General features: G+C 38.9%; 1 protein-coding gene across 1 annotated transcript in view; it reads right to left on the bottom strand.

The window, feature by feature from the left end:
• Window positions 1–18,892, bottom strand: part of UBAC2 (UBA domain containing 2) — a gene marked incomplete at its 5' end in the record, with an annotated part of 84,669 nt that overhangs the window by 12,766 nt on the left and 53,011 nt on the right. Inside the window, 3 exons of the mRNA XM_008948211.1 lie at window positions 3,906–4,151; window positions 15,233–15,280; window positions 17,084–17,207. Of these exons, the coding sequence (XP_008946459.1) occupies window positions 3,906–4,151; window positions 15,233–15,280; window positions 17,084–17,207 (418 nt within the window). The remainder of the gene's footprint in view (window positions 1–3,905; window positions 4,152–15,232; window positions 15,281–17,083; window positions 17,208–18,892) is intronic.

Here is an 18,892-nt window from a genome sequence, read left to right as displayed (position 1 = left end):
GGGACTGAGGTTCATACCCTGAATGAACGAAAATAAGCACAGGGGTGAGTGCTCAAAGGAGAAGTGGTATTTAGTTGCCAACAGAAAGCACTCACCACCTTCTCCGCAACTTTCCACCCCCTTCCACACATCTGCCCTCAGTGTTGTCAATAATATCTAGGCGTAGACTCCTCCTTATCTATCTGCAGCTTGGTTATCTGCCAGCCTCCCTCCAACTTTCTCAATAGGAAGTGAAATTCGAGTCCCTACTACCACACTGCCACACAGATGCAGAGGCAGCTTCCCTTTTTCCACCATGGCTTTCATCTGGGTTACACAAAGATAAACTTGAGAAAAATGCTGGGAAATTAAAGAGATCAAGAAATAGAAAAGTCAGGTGAGTAAGTCCAAAACATTCACGGATACTACAGTATCTGAAGGATAAAACAGTGTCCAAAGACCTCAACTACATCTTGTCTGAACAAGAGATAAGCAAGAGGCATCCACCTCTAAAATCCTATGAGCTTCATTATGCAACAGGAAATGATTGATGGTGGTGAGACACGGTGAGAGAGAACTACCACCAAAGTGAAGAAGGATTTTGTATAGGAGAAAACACAAAGTATGGGAATTAGAGATGATGATAATGTGGGAGGAAAATGGCATAGTGAGGAAAGAAAATGTGAAAGTGGTAACAGGAAAAAGAGATTGGATAATGTGAAAAAAAGAAAAACAAGATAAATTGCTTAAACTAGAAAAGAGGATAGACAAAGGAGTGGGAAAGAGAAGAACTAAGAAACTGAAGTTTTAAAAATAGTAAGAAAACAGCAATCTGGTATTTTTTGAGTGGATAAATATATACAGCACACATTTTACTCTACTCTCTCAAAAGGTTCACGGAGGTGATGTTCAGTAATTCCCTATTCGTGACAAGTTCATGATTTGTTAAGATCATCTGTGGAAGAAAGTTTTCAATATGTACACTACCATCTGTTTAAGGGCTGTATCCACAGCAACTAGAAATCAAGACAAAGATCAGTCACCATGTAACCACACTCCCTGGAGAAACTAGCAACATAAGATAATTTTTTCAGTTTCTAACAACATATCCACACACAGTACCACTGAACATTCAAGGGCTGAAACGAGATACATCCAGTAATGAATTTGGTGGTTTATGTTCAAATTCCACCATGTACTCAACCTACTCCTTGAAGTTATGGGTGTCTAGACAATCCAGCACCCACACGCACAGCTCTGTGCTTCAGGCACCTCCATACCAGAACACTTCAGCTAGAGGAAGTCTGGTAAAGGCAGAGCTCAAAGAGTTGCCAGCAAAGAAATTCTGGAGTTGTTGGTCTGGGTTTTTTTGTTTGTCTGTTTGTTTTTAGAAAGCATCCAAAGTGAATTCTGCTTTGGATAAAACAGGTCAGTGGGGAGCAGAAGAGAAAATAATTACATTCCAATATCTTGGAGGTACAGTGTCTATTTAAGGAACTGGCCTCTATTTCCAGAACAGAGGTTGCCACATTGTGTGGACAATGGGGTACCATTAAAGCCACCTATCATGTTCTTGTGTTCCCCTTCCACAATGCTACCAATATACAGGGAAAATGCCTCGCTTCTTTTCTCAAACAGATGAAATGAAGAGTAACAGAGAAGGGGGAATGGGCAGAGCACCTTCTCAAGGGGCAGCTAAATATAACTGTTGCACTACAGCATACAGAGGAAAGTTAAAAGTTCACTTCCCTTTCCAAACAAAACAGAAAGCAGGAAAGAAAATGTTCATTTACCTCCCCTATAGCACAATACGTAGAGACAGCATATTGAGACTCCAGAAATCTGCACAGCTTTCTCCCAGAGTATAATTCAAAGCCATATTTGATGACTGATATATACTTGACAGCTTTTCTTATTTTCAGTTTCACAAAAAAAAACCAACGAAAACCACCTCCCCAAGAAACAGATCTACATTCTCCATCAGCTTCACTCCCACAGGTAAAATTATCATCTAAATTTCATCTGTAACGTGATTTGTTCAACACCACTGTCTTCAAATTATACCTTCCCAAGGCTCTAAGGGCAAAAATAATTGTCCGAGTACAGCAATACAGAAAATGGGTTTCAATTTATTAAATATTATTCTGAGATTTAAATTAGCCTGCTTTTCATTTTTACCACTACATCTCAACACTTTTGAATGATGCTTTTTGTGATTTACTCAACAACCAGTAAATTCTGTAAGCAAGTCATTAAAAAAAGAGGCTGGTCAGAAGCTTTCATGACATATCTTTTCTGAAAAGCCTCTCTGAAACATTCATACATGGATCCCATTGCTTTCTGATCACTGGTTTCACAGAGTAGCACTATCAGTTAACTAAAGGCGGCACTCAAGTTAAAGGCCACACATGAAGGTAACTTGAGAATATTTTGGCAACTTGTAAAGGGAAGCATCTTAACAATGTTGAAACAACATTCATTTTTTTTACTTAAACTCTTCCACCTTTTTAAAGAACTCTATTTGAAGTCAAACATGAGAAAACATTTTTCCACTTTCACTGCTAATAGTCTAAGTTAAGGAGAAGATGAGAAGAAAATTTTATCAACTCACCTTTTATCATTTACCACTCTGAACTTATTCACTACTTTTTGCAATTAAAGATATACTATAAAGATTGTCCTTCATAACTGGAAATGGCTTCTTCCTCCTGTCTGAAGAAACTGGGCTGCACTCTTCCCATCATCCTGTAGCCCAACAGACACTTTTGACTCATTTTCTATTACAATGGCAATGTTCGTGAATTGAATAATTTCTAATTCAGCTCTTACGTTAAAACTGATTAATGTTCTAATGGGAATAGAGAAAAGCAGATTAGGATCTTTCCACTTGAGGAACAACTGCATCAGACTGAAATACTAAGAAATCAAGGAGAAAAGAATTATATTACCAGGGACTGGAAACAAAGATTTATACTCCAGTTGTTGATGAAAGCTTTATGCCCTCCCACCTTGAATTCCAGCAACATCCTAACGGTAACATCACTATACCTACTTGCACCACACTACCTCAAACACCAGAACTTCTGTCTCTGAAAAAAAAGCTGTTTCAGGTACAAGAAGCTCAGTAAGACCTCACGTTTCTAGGATACAATTAAATGGTGAGCAATATAAGTTCACACAGAGCAATGAAGGCCTGTGCTGTCCGCTACATTTGATAGAGCAGTAACACATACATCCAGCACACCAGGAAAAGTGAACTCATCGACACCATCTGCCATGTTTTACTGTCCTGCAACACTAGCTGTGTGAATATCTGCACTTGCTGGTTTGACTAAAACCGGGAAAATAAAAAGGCTCTGCTATTCTATTCATTAAGGAAATATGCCAAGAGCATTAAACACAGCAAACGGAAAGTCCCTGTGGTTGACCTCTGTAAGAAAGTTAGAGAATTTAATTTCTGCACTTTCTTAGAAGAAACAAACCTTATTCAATGTACATCTGCTAACAAAGGAGTTATGCAGACAATTTTTAACCTTTCTGAAAAGTATGCTAACAATACAAATACTCAGAAGAGTCAGAAACACTTTGACTTCTGAGCTTCCCACAATGGCTCTTCCTTAAAGACCATGGAGAGACAATCACTTTACTTTTCAGTCTCATTTTTGGTGAAAGAGTGCCAGTACTACTGATATCCCTACAGGATTGTCTGACATTCTTCTTTACATCTTGTGAAGTACTTTTAACATCTAAAGCAACATAAAACACTTACATGGTTATTAGCAGTACAGCAGTGTACGACAGACTGATGGAGAAGAATAAAATAAACTCTTTTTAAGAAACGGGAAACACAAAAGAGATATGAACCCAATGTTTCCCCCCCCTACCCCCAAAATTGAATATAATCCTCACAGAACATGTACCAATACCTGCTGCTGCCTTTGCCGCCTCATTTGGGCAACCTGAGACATCATGATCTGACGATCCAGCAACTCCATTCTCTGCTGCCTCTGGATGTCAACTGTTGCTCCCATTCCCACTCGAACTTCATTTGTTGGTTCCGCGGATGAGAAGATTGGTTCAAGAGTCCAAGAAAATATCTTTGCTACCCAGTTGGGTACACAAAGAATTCGATGAACTTTTAATATACTGCTATTGTAGCAAATCCCAGAAACCTAAAACCAAAAATGAAATGTTAAAAAAACCCAACAAACCAAAAAACCTTAAATATTCCAAATTTACTTTCTATTTAGCTGCAGATAGCAGTTGGTCTTTCTGTTCTTTAAAGCACTTTTTATTGTATTTACCCACAGTTCTCAGTCAAGAATAAGAGAAAGAATAGGGGATTTCTCTACCTCAAACTTCCCCACAACTACACACTATTACTTTTTTAAATCTGTGTACTGCATTGCCTGTGACTCACAAAGCTGCTTGGGGTTTTTTGTATGCTCCAGAATTTGAGCCCAAACCAAGCAACCCTTTCTCAAACAGGTCAAAACTCAAACAAAATTTTCAGTTCTAGTAAAGGAACTTGTCTGGGTATGCTGCATGCTGACCTGAGAAGATTAAGGTCTCCCTTGAGGAAGCTGAAGCACTGTAAATATTCTTTAAAAAACCAACCCCCTTAAAGCTTCTGTTCCCACCAGCCAAGTTTCTCCTTCTAGTAAAAACAAAAGTAAAATCAGCTGATTTGAAGTTAAATCTAAGAGTATGCATGGACTTGTTCCAGAAGGATCCCATCCACCTTCTAGGTAGAAAAAACCAAATTCAAAAATCAGTTCATTAAAAACTGTGATATTGAAAAAGCCAGTTTTTGTGATGTCCTTCTCCCACCTCGAAGAAAACTACTCATTCCCTGCATTCACACTTGTGCTTGCCTTGGGGTTTGATTTAATTTCAGATTCACAGAAATCCATGTTCCCTGTAAATGACCTACAGTCGTCACTCAGCCATCATTTTAAATCCCACTATGAAACCCTAGCACTTGAACACAAAGTTGTGCAGCAGGAAGGACAAAGTTCTTACACAAACTCCAAGTCTGCATTCTGCTTTATGCCACATTTCAGTGTTTGTGACTATTTTTGTTTGTTGTGCCACAAGAATTATGCTATGACAAAAGTGAAGGGGACAGGAAGAGATATGAACCCCCAAAACACATAATCATACCCAAACAATGCAGTTATGCTAGAAGCAAGGTAGAAACTCCACAGCTGGGCTATTTATATGGGGATATTTATTTTATCTTACTGATATTTGTAGAAACGTTCCCAATACAGTGCTGCATACACAAAGGGAGACAAGGTAGGAAAACGCAGCTTTCTTTGGGAGGGGGATATGTTTCAGATTATTTGCAAGGTTATTCTTAATTATCCAGGGAGATAACTACACTTTTAGGAAAAATATGTGCTGTTTTGGGAAGCGCTGATTTTAATTTTGTTCTACTTTCATTTTCTGACTGCTGTCAGGGTTGCATGTAACACCAAACACAAGCTACCATTCTAAAATGTAAAAGAACAGGTTTATGTTACCCTTACCCCTTTCAATCTTTTTGTGCTATGAGGAGGGAGGTAAATGGGACGGGATAAGAGGAAGGCCATAATCCCTGGCATCATAGTGAAGGCTGACTTTCATAAAAAGTGTCTGCATTCAAAGAAAGGTTCTGACTGGACTCCAGGAATGAAAGGGTGTTGGAGCAGGAGCTTCTTCATGATCTCAGAAATTCTTTCCTCAGCTTGGTGAAACTGTTCCAGGTGACTATAAGCCCATGACCAAAACCGGAGCACATCAGCTGGAAACTAAGAACTATACTCACCAAAGAGTAAGTGGGGAACATTCGTATCACTTCTGCAATTCATCTGCTTTTGGTATGTAGTACTTGAAGTATCTACTCAGCAAGAAGGTCCCTCAGAAGCTAACCACCTGGCCTCAGGGGAGTCAGGTATACAGGCTCCTCACTCAAAACCCCCTAGATTTCAGAGCTACCAAGGTGGTCTCGTTTAGGGAGCAACAATTACTGAACCAGGTTGCATATTATGTATACGTTTAATGCGATGTTTTCTTAGATGCAAGTGCACAAGCAGCACCAGAAATACACATTATCTTCCTTCCTCTCACCTCATATCATTAAACTATGGAGTCAGGTCCCCTCTTTGGTCCCAGGGATTTTGCATTCCTGGCTGCACAGGTACAACCAGGCACAGAGAGTGCTCCTGCTCAGAATACTTGTCCAACATCCCATCAGCGTTCCCTGACTTCATTCAAATGTCTCTCCCAGCTACCCATGTGTGCTCACTCTTATCACCTACAGTCCTTTGTTAAGTTCTAATCTTTTCAGGGCAAAATCTTGAACGGGTTCAAAAAGTCACAAGAACAAAAACAAAGCAAGTGGTGATAGGAAAATCTTCATCTTCCTGAATGTATGACAAATCTTGGCACGTGTCTCAACACATTAACCACAAACAGAATCATTCTCTTATCAACTCAAGATGGAAAATACAGCAAATAGATAGCAGTAGCATGTCTTTAGTGTCAGTACTTTAGGACTTGTTTGTCTCAGATGGGAAAGTGTCTTGCAAACACCAACTAGTAGCCTCATCAGTAAAAGCATTCTCACATATTTCTATGTAGAGATGCCTAGTCATAAAATCATAGAATCATTTAGACTGGAGAAGACCCTTAAGACCATTGAGTCCAACTGTAAACCTAACACTGCCAAGCCCACCCCTAAACCTTGTTGTTAAGTGTCATGTCTACAGGTCTTTTAAATACCTCCAGGGATGGTGACCCAGCCTCTTTCCTGGGCAGCCTATTCCAGGGCTTTACAACCCTTGCAGTGAAAAAATTTTTCCTAATATCCAACCTAAACCTCCCCTGGCACAACTCGTCCTCTTGTCCTATTTTGGAAAAAAAGACTGACACCCACTTTGTTACAACCTCTTTTCAGGTAGTTGTAGAGAGCAAGTCATGTCAGAGCATTTAATCAGAAGAAAAGGCTTTATAAGGCTAAAAATTTATGGACACTGCTAAAATGGAGAATGGCACTAAGCACTGTGTGTGAGACTCACACCCAGGGCTCCTACCTGCCTTCCCAGCTTTACTGAGCTTGTTGGAGCAGTATGCCTGGTCTATAGACACCGCACCAGTTGCAGTGGGCTGTCTGTCTTCTTCTCCTTGTTGCCTCACTAGTGTCTTAACCCCTCCTTGTCCTCCCTGAGTCAGAAACTCATTGCATAACCGAAATCTGTGGACTTTTGTGCTCATAGAGCAGGAAGTCAAGAAGTCTGACAATATATTAAGTTCACAGCAAAATCTAAATGAAAAGCACTTGGTAAAGGAACAAGACAAAACTGTGTGAGACTAGCAAAAGAGAATTATACCTAATACATACAATTGCCAGGAAGCTTACTGCAGACCTGCAACTGTTCAGAGCAATCATGTGAGACTGAGGTTCTTCACAAGGATGAGCAGATCCAAGGGCAGACTCGGTGAAGAGCACCAAATGTATGCTGGCAAAACACCTTGTTATCTCCATATCTACTAGGATTTCAGTCGGTGTCATTCCCCTTCCTCTCTCTCTTGATTTACTACTCCAATTATAAAGCTATTAAATGCTGTGCTCAGTTTCAACAAATTTTCAAGAAGTTTCATCTAGTGAGGAAGAGATATCTATCTGCATATTTCCAATAAAACCAGAGTGGAGGCATCTGTCGTTAAAGTAAGTCTCATGATTCAGTCTGGTTTAGTGTCATACACTCATCTTAATGTCAAATATTTCCAAAGAACTTCCTCTTCAGCTAGTTCATATGCAGAACTTGATATATATCATTTAAAAAAAACCCCAAGCTTTGAAGAAGTATAAAGTAACTTTTTAAAGCATTTTTGTTACAGGTATGTAGTGAATTTCTAGTGTTTAAGACAGTAAACTGAATTAATTTATTCAATGAAGATAAGATGACCTCATTATATCCCAAATTCAGCACTGTACATCAGATTAAAGGGTTGCTTCCCAAAACCAGATAAGCCTCCAGAGTATTTTAAGCTGTGGAAAGTCACCACAGAAAGATGTTGCAGTTAAGTTCACAATGTGAGAATGGAGAAATTTTGGCTGGCAACATAAAAGGCATCTTAGTTGTCTTCTGTTAGTCACACCATCATAAGCTACAGCCTCACCCACTGTATCGACCAAGGCACAATGGGAAATAGAGGGAACTGTCTGGCATGCTGCAGCAAAGTGTGCTTACGTTTATTTTCAGTTTGTTAACATCACATCTTATTACTAGTCCTTCACATGAAGTTTCCCAACCTCTTCCCACCCCTCCATAAAGCCCAACTTCCCCTTCTCTCATGTCCCTCCAAAGCTGTACACTTTTAAAAGAAGGAAGTAGCTGTAGTTTTCTTTTTATATCAGGTAAACTGAACATGGAAGCTCTCCAGTATTTTTACATGAAAAAAACACATATCTTTGCTACAGAGATACTTAAATTCACTGTATTTGATTAACACTAAGAAAAGGAAATCAAACAGAAAAAGCAGTCAGCAGATTGGTGTAGAAAATTATGTTAAAAATTATTTAGCGTAATGATTAGAACTTGACAGCAAATACACAATTATTTTGTTCTGAATAATTTAAACATATTCATCATATGTATTTGAGACTTTGCTATCTTTAGGTATCAATAAATTGAAAGAAAATGTACTCTTAATGTGAAGTGACGTTTTAAAACCTATTTTATCTGATTTATCTTTAGCATATTCTAAATTCTGTAGAACTAGAATCAAAACAAGGGGTTAAAGTTTGTGTTGAGATTATGTGTTTACTTTGATTAGAGAAACGCATTTATCAAAACAAGACAGATTGTGTGAAAACCACCCAACAAATAAAACCACTACACGTGTTTTCAACTTGTAGTTATAAACTGTAACGTAACTGGAGCAGAACTTTTTTTTTTCTGCATTGTCTTTGCGGAAATAGTTACTATGAGTATAACCAGCTTTTGCAATACCCAGCTTGACAGAAAAATAAGATTATAATAACAAAAACCTAATTCTTTTTGATTTCCTTCCCAGTTGACTAGCCTTATAATTTTCCCAGCTATCTTGAATTTGTTTTCTTCGGAGTCCATCTGTCCCGTCTTCAGGGGTCAGGTCCAATCACTGCGAGATCTCAGTCATTCTCTGTGTATGTGTAAGCATGACTGTACTGACATTTCAGCACAGTACATTTATTCTTAACTTCTACTTGTGACCTAATGATAGATTCCCTTGGGAACTCATCTCTGCTAGAGTTCTGCAGATGATCATAATCATATTATTAACCAAAAGACGACCACGATTGGATTTATCTGCTCCAACGCAGACACCTGTAATTTAAAAGCCTACTTATGAGCTGGTTGTTTAGAACTGGTTTCATAGTCAACAGAGAGAAACAGGCACTGTTAAGATGTGACTCATCCTATGGCAGATGTCTCCAAAGTACACATGCAGCTGAATTACTCTCACAGACTCCCTCTCTAAGCAACAGTAACATTGCAGCCATGATGGTGTATAAAGCCTTGACAGAAGCAACCTAACTCTTACTGAACCAGCCGGCACAGTTCACCAAGTAGACCAGATTTTGGGCGCACAAACCCTTCCTCAGATCTGACAGAGAGACTGAAAACTTATTAGTGAAATACACACTGAAAACTAAAAATCCATTTTTCTATAGGATCTGTCATGGACAGAGACTACCATTACTACCTTCTCCCCTCCTTTCCCACAACTTGCTCATTCTTCCAGAATTGGAAGCATCTGCCTCCTTACCAAACAATTACAACCCCACTTCCACAGTAACATCCCCTATATGCCAAATGAATCAAATACTTTTCTTCTCAGATGCTTTAAATAGACAAGGGGTTGGACTAGATGACCTTGAAAGGTCCCTTTCAATCCAAACCATTCTATGATTCTATGAAGTGATGCAGGAGTAAGTGTTGGCAGCTTCGTTAGTTGTCATGTGTTTACATGTAGCCAACTAGACGTGAGGAAGGTGTCTAAGTTTCCACCACACAGGAGATTAAGTCAATACAGTCAGTAGAACTACATTGTTCTGAGATGAGAGACCCTCATCTCAAACTAAGTCTTCTACAGTAACTCAACTGAATATTGACCATTGTTCACGTGCAGATACCTCAGGTTAGTTTTGGGGGGGATTCAGCACATCTGTTAGCTTACATATGAATACCTGCACCTGTCCTAAAGTTAGGAGACAGACAAACAGGCAATGCTTCCTTTTCATTCCCTCATCTTTGTTATTCTATTGCTTTTCCATTTCTTACGTCAGGCTATGCACTGCACAATCTCTGTGCTGAGCCTCCCGAACTGTGCTGCCAGCAGGTGAAAGAAGCAATCCTCCCTCTTGTCTCAGCACTGGTGAGGCTGCACCTGGAATACCGTGTCCAGTTCTGCACTCCCTGGCACAGGAAAGACATGGACTTGGTGGAGCAAGTCTAGCGCAAGGCCAAGAAGATGATGAAGGGACTGCAGCATCTTTCACATGAGGAGAGGCTGAGAGAAGTGTGGCTGTCTGGCCTGGAAAAGAGACAGCTTGGGGGGATTTTATGGGAGTATATACATCCCGGAAGGGGGAGAATGAAAAGGAGGGAGCCAGGCTTTTCTCAGTGGTGCCCAGTGACAGGACCAGAGGCAACGGGCAAAACAAAACCACAGGAGGTTCCCTCTGAACATCACAAAACAATTCTTCACTGTGAAGGTGATTGAGCACTGGCAGGGGAGCTGGTGGAGTCTCCATCCTTGGACATAGTCAAAAGCTGACTGGACACGATCCTGGGCAACTATCTTTAGGTGGTCCTGCCTGAGCAGGGAGACTGGACCAGATGACAATCTCAGTGAGTCTGTGAACTGCCTTAGTACTTTGGTGGGCAGTTCTATCAGCAAAGGGGTATCACATGGGTTACATATGAAAGATATGTTTTTATTTAGGAAAGTACTAGAGCATAGGCAGAATTTTTACTAAGTGAGCAGTCTCACAGATACACGCAATACTCCTGATAGTTACACTGTAGAATCAATGATGTCAAATACTCAGAAATCACAACTCAAGTTTCTTAGATCTGATTAGATATTAACTACATAATATTATCTTTAAGGCAAGAACTTAAAAAAATTTAAGTCTGTTTTAAATATTTTGCTCGCCAGACCAATCACATCTTATCCTCTAAACGCCTATCCTAAAGGACAGGAATGTACTAGAAAAACACCTCGGCTGAATGAATAATGATGAATAAAGTTCTTAACAAACTGAACTCAAAACAATCCAAAGTAGGCTCAGAAGTGTTTCACAACAGATGACTCTCATCTATATAAAACTAAGTTAGCAACTTCAAAGTTATGAATAAGAACTACAGCACTGAAAAATCAGAACTGAATTAAAACCAAGCACTCAACACTGTCTGAACTTTCTATCATAACCTGATGCCTTTAAAATACCTGCTTTAAATTACAGATTACTCTAGCGTTTTCCAGTGTCGAAAGTATAAAAAGCACAACCCTACCTCTAACCTGAGAGAAGGAAATCACAGTGTAGCACAGAAACAATGCAGAAGGCTGGTGCATTTGGCTTAGTGAAATCTGCCAACTAAACTGTTTTATAAACTTCAGCATTTGTAAGGTTAAGACACTTTCAGTTTCCTGAGGTTTGAACTGAACTCTACTCAAATTCAACGCAGTTCACAGAAGACTTGTGGCATTCCAAATTTTGAATTTTATGCAATGCAGGTTACCTTGCAAACAAAGAAAGAAATGACACTAGATAGGAAGAAAGAGGCTACAACACTCAGAATCACCTAAATGGCCTGAAGGATACCTCTTCCCTAAGAAACACAGCTGCAGCTACATGGCTAGCAGAAACCCTGCCATGTGATCTGTGTGATGACAACCTCACACTAATGAGTGAACTGCATGTCCCATCAGACATATCTCCTCTGCTGGCACCAACTTGAGCTTACTTCTTGAAGCAGGTATGATGTAGCTATGACTGTGTGAGCCTTGACGTGTCCCTCAAATCTCAATCCTGCAAGAGTATAGCAACGAGAAATAAAAGGTGAGAGCTCAAGAGACTTTAAAGGGGGGAAAAAAGCAAGAGAAGATGGGTTCTTATGGCCAATGACATGTTCAAGTGCGAACCATTTTCTAAGGTGTTTTGACTGTTTGAAAGAAAAAAAATAGTAGGGAAACTGTTTCTAATCTGCATTATATGAAAACACTTCTGTAAGCAACTACTGCAAGAATTTCTGGCTTAAATTCAAATGGAAATAAGTTGTACGACTTTCATGATATAGCTGCACCTCTAATAAGTTTTGTAAATTGATTACATAAACAAAACCTTTACCATAAGAAACAAATCTAGAATCTATGTACCAAGTATCATAAATTCCTGGCAAAACAGACAACAAGAAACTAAATTAGTCTCATAAATTATAAGAATAACATTACACATTACTGATCACATCAGATTTGTGAATTTGTTTACAGTTTACTTCTTGAATTCTCCCTTTTTTTTTGTAAATAAGCATCATGAATTAAACCAGCATGTTTTACATAACATACCAGCAACTGAAATTACCAAGCCCATACTGACATACCAAAAGAACTATAATTGAGAGGTAGTCCAGTTTCCACTAGAGAGTAAAGCAGCTTCCTTTAGGAGTGTATTCCTATGTTGATTCAAAATTAGAGAACTAGAAAGATATATGTAATGCAAAGATAAGACACACTAGATCTTTTGTATTCCAATAATGAATCACATGCCGTAATCTCAGTGACTGAAAAACATCCAGTGTCCAACTACGAATAGTCTAAAATTCCCTATCACCAGCACGTTACATCAAAGCCTACCTGCATACATAGACTTATACACACACACAAACACATTTCTGTAAGAACCACATTGCTCAAAGCCACTGAAGACAAGAACTCAAGGCAGTACAATGCCCAGTTGCTCTGCAACATGCCTGGAATTCACAAGGAAGTCTAACAGCACCAGCATGGAGGAACAGAGAAATCGATCTCCAGTGCTACATCTTGTACCTGGAAAGTCAGATCCTGTTTAATCTGAGAGAGTCCATTTCACATTAAAATATAAATTGTGAGACTTTTAATAATCCAAAACCAGGAATATGGTGAAGAGAAAGTGGAAAGTGACAACAATTTAGAAATTGTGCTTGCACCATCCTCTTTAATAACTCACACAAGCTGAATTGCAGAACAGCATCACATACAATCATATGAGTGTCTAAGTGATCTTTAGAGCTAAAAATACAGACAGTGGAGTGTCTAACAGGCAATGAACTAGTGACTAAATATTACATCTAGCCAACTTGGTGTTCATGCATTTACACACCCTTTTTGTACAAATACACGAAAATCTAATTCAACAAAGATGTAGTATGTTAGAAAATGTCAAGAGCAGTAAGAATTACAAAAATATATAGGTTGCTGGGAAGACTTAACATTGATTTGACAACCTACATATTTCTGTAATTGTAGATATATACATATGTCATCAGATAAATACACTTGTAGTGCTAAATGGTGACTTTATAGTGTTTCATATCCCTCTTCAGATTATTTGATATACTGTGAAAACTTACTTTGTTATCGAGTTTTCTCAAAAGACACCAAACTATCACTTCTAACAGAGGAGAAAAAAAGACTTCTTATCCACAGAAGTGTGACAGATATGCTGTGCAAAAAATGGCTGAAATTCATAACATGAGCATCTTCCCAAATCACAGCACTTATTACAAAATGGTAGAGTGTAGATCTCCACTTGCTGCAGAAAAAAAATAGTACTGAAAACACATCATCATTGATGATGACAATTGATGCTGACCGAAGCAATATGAAATTTTTGGGTTTTTTTAAGCCTTCCCGTGACACAGAGAGCTATCAATTTATTCGTATGGACTTACAGCTATGTAAAACATACTGTCAACCTGCAATTAAAAAACCAGGTCATTTATGAAAAAGAATTCTAAGGAAGTTGCATTATACAGCTGAATAAAACTGCACATTAAAGGAGAATTAAAAGAAGAAATGCATAACGTATCATAAAAAACAAAAGAGCCTTTTTTGTAAGTCTGTATACTAGGTATACATACAGCTCCTGCCACCAGGAAAGAGAGAGTTAAAATGCCTTTCCTCTTCTTTCCTTTCCCTTCCTTCCCTCTCTGGTGAACACCTGTTCGAAAGGAAAGGCTATTAAAAGAGCCAGAAGAGTAACAGGAAGGGCAGTGTGTTTGGAAGAAGTCAGAACTTTAGGGGGGCACAGGGGCTTGGCCTGATCTCCAGGAGAGAGAAAGTCTCATTTGTTAGTTGCACTGTTTTTATCAATATTTACTGTCAGACCAAACTGCTGAACAGACTTCATTTCCTGCTGGTTATCCTGTGAGCTCACAGAGTATTTTGGAATAGTCAATGCAAATGGTAAGAGACCAAACTACTGAGTTATAGCAGCAATATGTGACATGTCCACAGGCATTTCACTCTGATCTCACTTTAAATTATTAGGTACTAAATAGCAAGAGCACAATTTAAGTTCTTCTAAAGATTGCACCAACTTAATAATGAGCTTCTCTGGAAGAGATGGCACTTTCACTGTTTGAAAAGCAGACAGTATTTTGGGCCAAGAAATCAGTGCCTGCGCTCTTAATTTCTAAGTCTGTAAAATTTGAGAAGCAGCTTATCAGTATCTAACAGTCTGGAAGATTGAGTACAACCTGGTGTAGCACTAAGTGCCTTACCACTAAGAACAGAATCAGAAAGGAAAAAGACAGATCATGACGACTTTATCTGACTGGTGTGAAGAAAGTAATTTTGCACCTGTACTGTTGTGACCATAGTGAGAAACAGCTGTACTGCAGATGTCCTAGGAGAGCTACAAAATATGCAAGATCCTCACAGCAAAGTTGTTGAAAACATTTGTACCATTTCCTTGATAGTCTCATTGAAATTTGTGGGTCCACAGCTATATCCATGGAAGAAAAATTAATTTTAGGAGTCCAGAGAGCAGTGGAATCCTGCAAATATTACCCAATTCTTTTGTGGTGTGCCAGTTTATCACCAGCCAGCTAGTTCTTTAGAACTCTGGAAGTCAAAGACTTACCGTCAAAAAATAAAAATATAAAACTCAATAATTTCTGTTCTTTTTGAGTGCAAATATGCAGCAATATATGATTTTTAAAACAGTAAGACTTACCAATCCACTTACGGCTAAAATCCAGATGTAGGAACCAGAGGTTAAGAGCTAGAAGACAAGAGCAGTGATTTAAAATTGTAATTTTACACAGCTGCTGTTGCCTGAAACACTGTGTTGCAATATTATATAGGCTATGTACTTCTCATGATAACAGGAGAAGTCAGACATTCACCTCTGTGAAAATTCAGTCTAACATTAAAAAAATATGTATTCCATAAGTAGCAGAAGTGGAAAAACACACGGCTCCAACAATTGTTCTCCTTCTATAGAACAATACATTTTATTTTCCTATAGCATACCAAGTATAACCGGATGTCAGTTATAGGCTGCACAGAAAAACAAGTCTGAAAGATGGACTGAAGTAAAGGAAATGACTCAGCAGCAACAGGAGAAGAGTTCCAAGCATGTCAGGCAGTGCAAGTGAAGCTCTCAGACGTGCAGTCACCAAGAGACTAAGCATGAGCATCAAAATGAAAGAAATAAAGTTCTCACCCAGTAGCACATTTGTCCACATGAAATCACAGAAACAGGTCCCAGTGAATTTCTAAAAAATTGCTGATAAGCTAACAGGGCAGCCCATCGTTTCGAGTAAAGCATGTGATTAATGACCTGGAGAAGGTTATTACCAACTGGAGAAATGGGCTGAAAATCAGACCAATACTGGTTACTAAAAGAGTTCTGCATGATGCTGACTGAATCATGAGAACACCTTCCCTCGAGCCTTCTGACTACAGAGTGACTTTAGATAAGGGCAGAGTTTACAAATGAGGAGCAGGCAAATGATTTCCCCCTCAGCCTCTGTGTGACGGCAGCAACCGTTCTGTAGGCAGCGGGGACAGGTCCAGCCAGGAGACAGCGCCGAGCAGAGTGTTGGTGGGTTCAGAAGAGAGGAAACAAGATTATGGAAAGATCAAGAAAACAAGATGCTGGAGCAGAAACTGAAGGAATCCAAGGGCTGAACAGCAAGAGGGATGAATGAACCCTTCACGCTGAGAAGACTCAATATTCTGAAACTGACCATTCATTCTAAAATACTCTACCACACCTCACACAGCTATGGTGCTTTCCGTGCCTAGTGCCAGAGCTATTTTTGAGTCCCTGGAATATATAAAAATGAGTATAATTTCTCATAAGCTTGCACATCTCCTGTTTCATAATTCAGGTTGTGACATGTGTGTCCATTCATTTCTAGGCTGCTGGGGTTTTTTTGTTGTTATTGTTTTCAAACAACTAGTGCATTTCTGTACCAAGCACCTGTATTTTTCCACTCTAATCTAACATAATACTACATGATATTATGGTGCCCTACATCGCGCTATTTTACATTACCTGTCACATGGTAATGCTTGATATGCAAGTAATTTTAATTTATATAAAAGTGGAATTTAGTGACAATCTTATTTACCAACAGTCTTACCATAGAAGAATATTTTATAGCTTTGTTTGAGCTCTGGCAGACAAAGGGAAAATAAACAAAACCAAGAACAGAAGCATATTAGAAAGGTGAAAGATACCTGTATCTTAGGATCAAGTTCTGTTCTCATTTATTTGCATCTAGTTCATTTTGTTGACCAAAATAAAAAAAAATAATTGTAGAACTATCTATTTTCCTGGGCAAGCCAAACAAGACGAAAGACAACAGAAGAACAGATCACTCGTCCACCATTTCAGCACCTAGAAGCACATCCTAGCAAAATGTTTTTCAATGTTCTAATTGATTTGACAATCCCTACCTAAGCATATGTGTAATCATACACATGGAAGCATCAAAATTCATAGATGAACATACAAAAATAGTAACTGCTACTGCAGCAATTCATTAAAAAATGAACATGCAAGTACATACCATACCTGTAAACCCAGTATGTAGACCAGTGTCTTGTTTGTGATAGGAAAGTGGCCAAATACTTGTGCAACCTGCACTCTTGGAATGGAGGAATAAAATGGTACAAACAGTGCAAACACAGGACCCAAGCTGCAAAAAGAAAGATACAGAGGGTTAACAAGAATGATACCAGCAGCAGTAGTGTAGAACAATCAGATGCAATTAATCTGAAGTACTTAACAATTAAAATCTAATACAAACTTGGAAAAACAAAGGTATTCCTTGGGAACCAATGATTAGATAACTTGCAGCATTCAGGATAATAGATTCTTTAGCAAATAATAAGAACAGGTGGCAAAATGTATCTTATTTCCACACATTTAGGACTGGACACAGCAGAGAAAGCAAATTCTTAGTCTAATAGCAGACTGTTCCCATAAAATGTAGCACAGAAAAAGATCAGCAGTAGTCTCCCACATCAGAATGAAACCTCTTTGATTCAAATGGACAAATGGTAAGGATTTTACCTTTGGTATGGAAACCACTTCACTTATGAAGTTAAGCTCCTAGTATTTACCCAGGCATAAGGTGTTAGCAGATCACCAACAGACTGCAGTATTTAAGATGGGAATGTTGGCAGCTAGATTTGACTTCCCCTTGTCAGTGGGCTCCATGGCCCTGCAGATAACTTTCTTTAGGGTCCTCACCTTAATCACAGCACAAGACATTTATTAAGTTTCTAAACACTCATTGGAAACGGTTGCGTCTAATTTGAGACTCAAGCACCTTTTATAATGACCAGGTACCTAGACTGAACTTGTGAACATAAACTAGTGTGATTCATCCACATACCAAGCCTGTCTTCCTCAAGATAAAACACCCTGAAAAACAAACTATGTATTAAAGACAACAGGAGAGGCCACAGAAGAATCAATGCCAAAGGCATGGATATGGGAAATTCTAGAAGAAAAATACTTCCTAGGATGGAGAAGGGGAAGAAAAAAGGTCACCTCAGGTAGGGACAACCTGCTCCATGGTGGATTTGTCATGGTGGTGACCTCCAGGCAGCAAGCTGGAGGCAGCAGGCAGGGGAGGCAACCAGCAAAGGGCATGTCTGCCCCAGCTGAGGTCTTGCCCATGGTTCTGTGCTCTCTTGTGCCTGACAGGCACAGGATGCTGCACGGGATGATATTTCACTGCTCACCAGCTTATCAAAAATTCCAATAGTTGCAGTTTCCACAGGCCTTTACATGAAGGGCATCTTATTATACACAGCAGGAATTCTGCAAATAGCACAAACCAGGGCCTAAGTAACACGAAGTGTTCACTCAAAAACACATTTCTTTTTTGGGGGAACTACCGATAGGAATAAGTACTATGTGAAATGATGGTCTGAATATTAGAACTAACATTTCCTGAATAACTGCCAAATGCAACAGCCACAGCTATGAAAAAAACCCTTCAAATATTATTTTTACTCATTTAAAGGGCTGTGGCTTAAGTGCATTTTGTTACTATTTTGTTTATTATACGTAAAGTTCAGATTGCTGAAAAGCTTCCTCTTTGAGGACTTAAATGCAGTTTACTTATAGAAACATTTTTAGTACCAGCTGTTTAACACACAGTCAGATGCACTTGCATGTATACAGAACGCTCACTCAGAACTACTGAAAAATGTTCAATTTTGCATATAATTTTTTTCATATAAACAAAAACCACCTGCATAAACACACACAACACATTCATAAAATAAATTCAAATTAAGTTGTAGGAGTTGATAGGCACAGCTATAAGCGTGCCACACACAAAAATGATTCTTCATCAGAAGTGCTTCC

The sequence above is a fragment of the Merops nubicus genome, unplaced genomic scaffold (genome assembly GCF_000691845.1).
Source record: "Merops nubicus isolate BGI_N331 unplaced genomic scaffold, ASM69184v1 scaffold19129, whole genome shotgun sequence".
Lineage (NCBI taxonomy): Eukaryota > Metazoa > Chordata > Aves > Coraciiformes > Meropidae > Merops > Merops nubicus.
The sequence above is the reverse complement of the archived record's forward strand: the minus strand, read 5'-3'. Positions and strand labels throughout refer to the sequence as shown.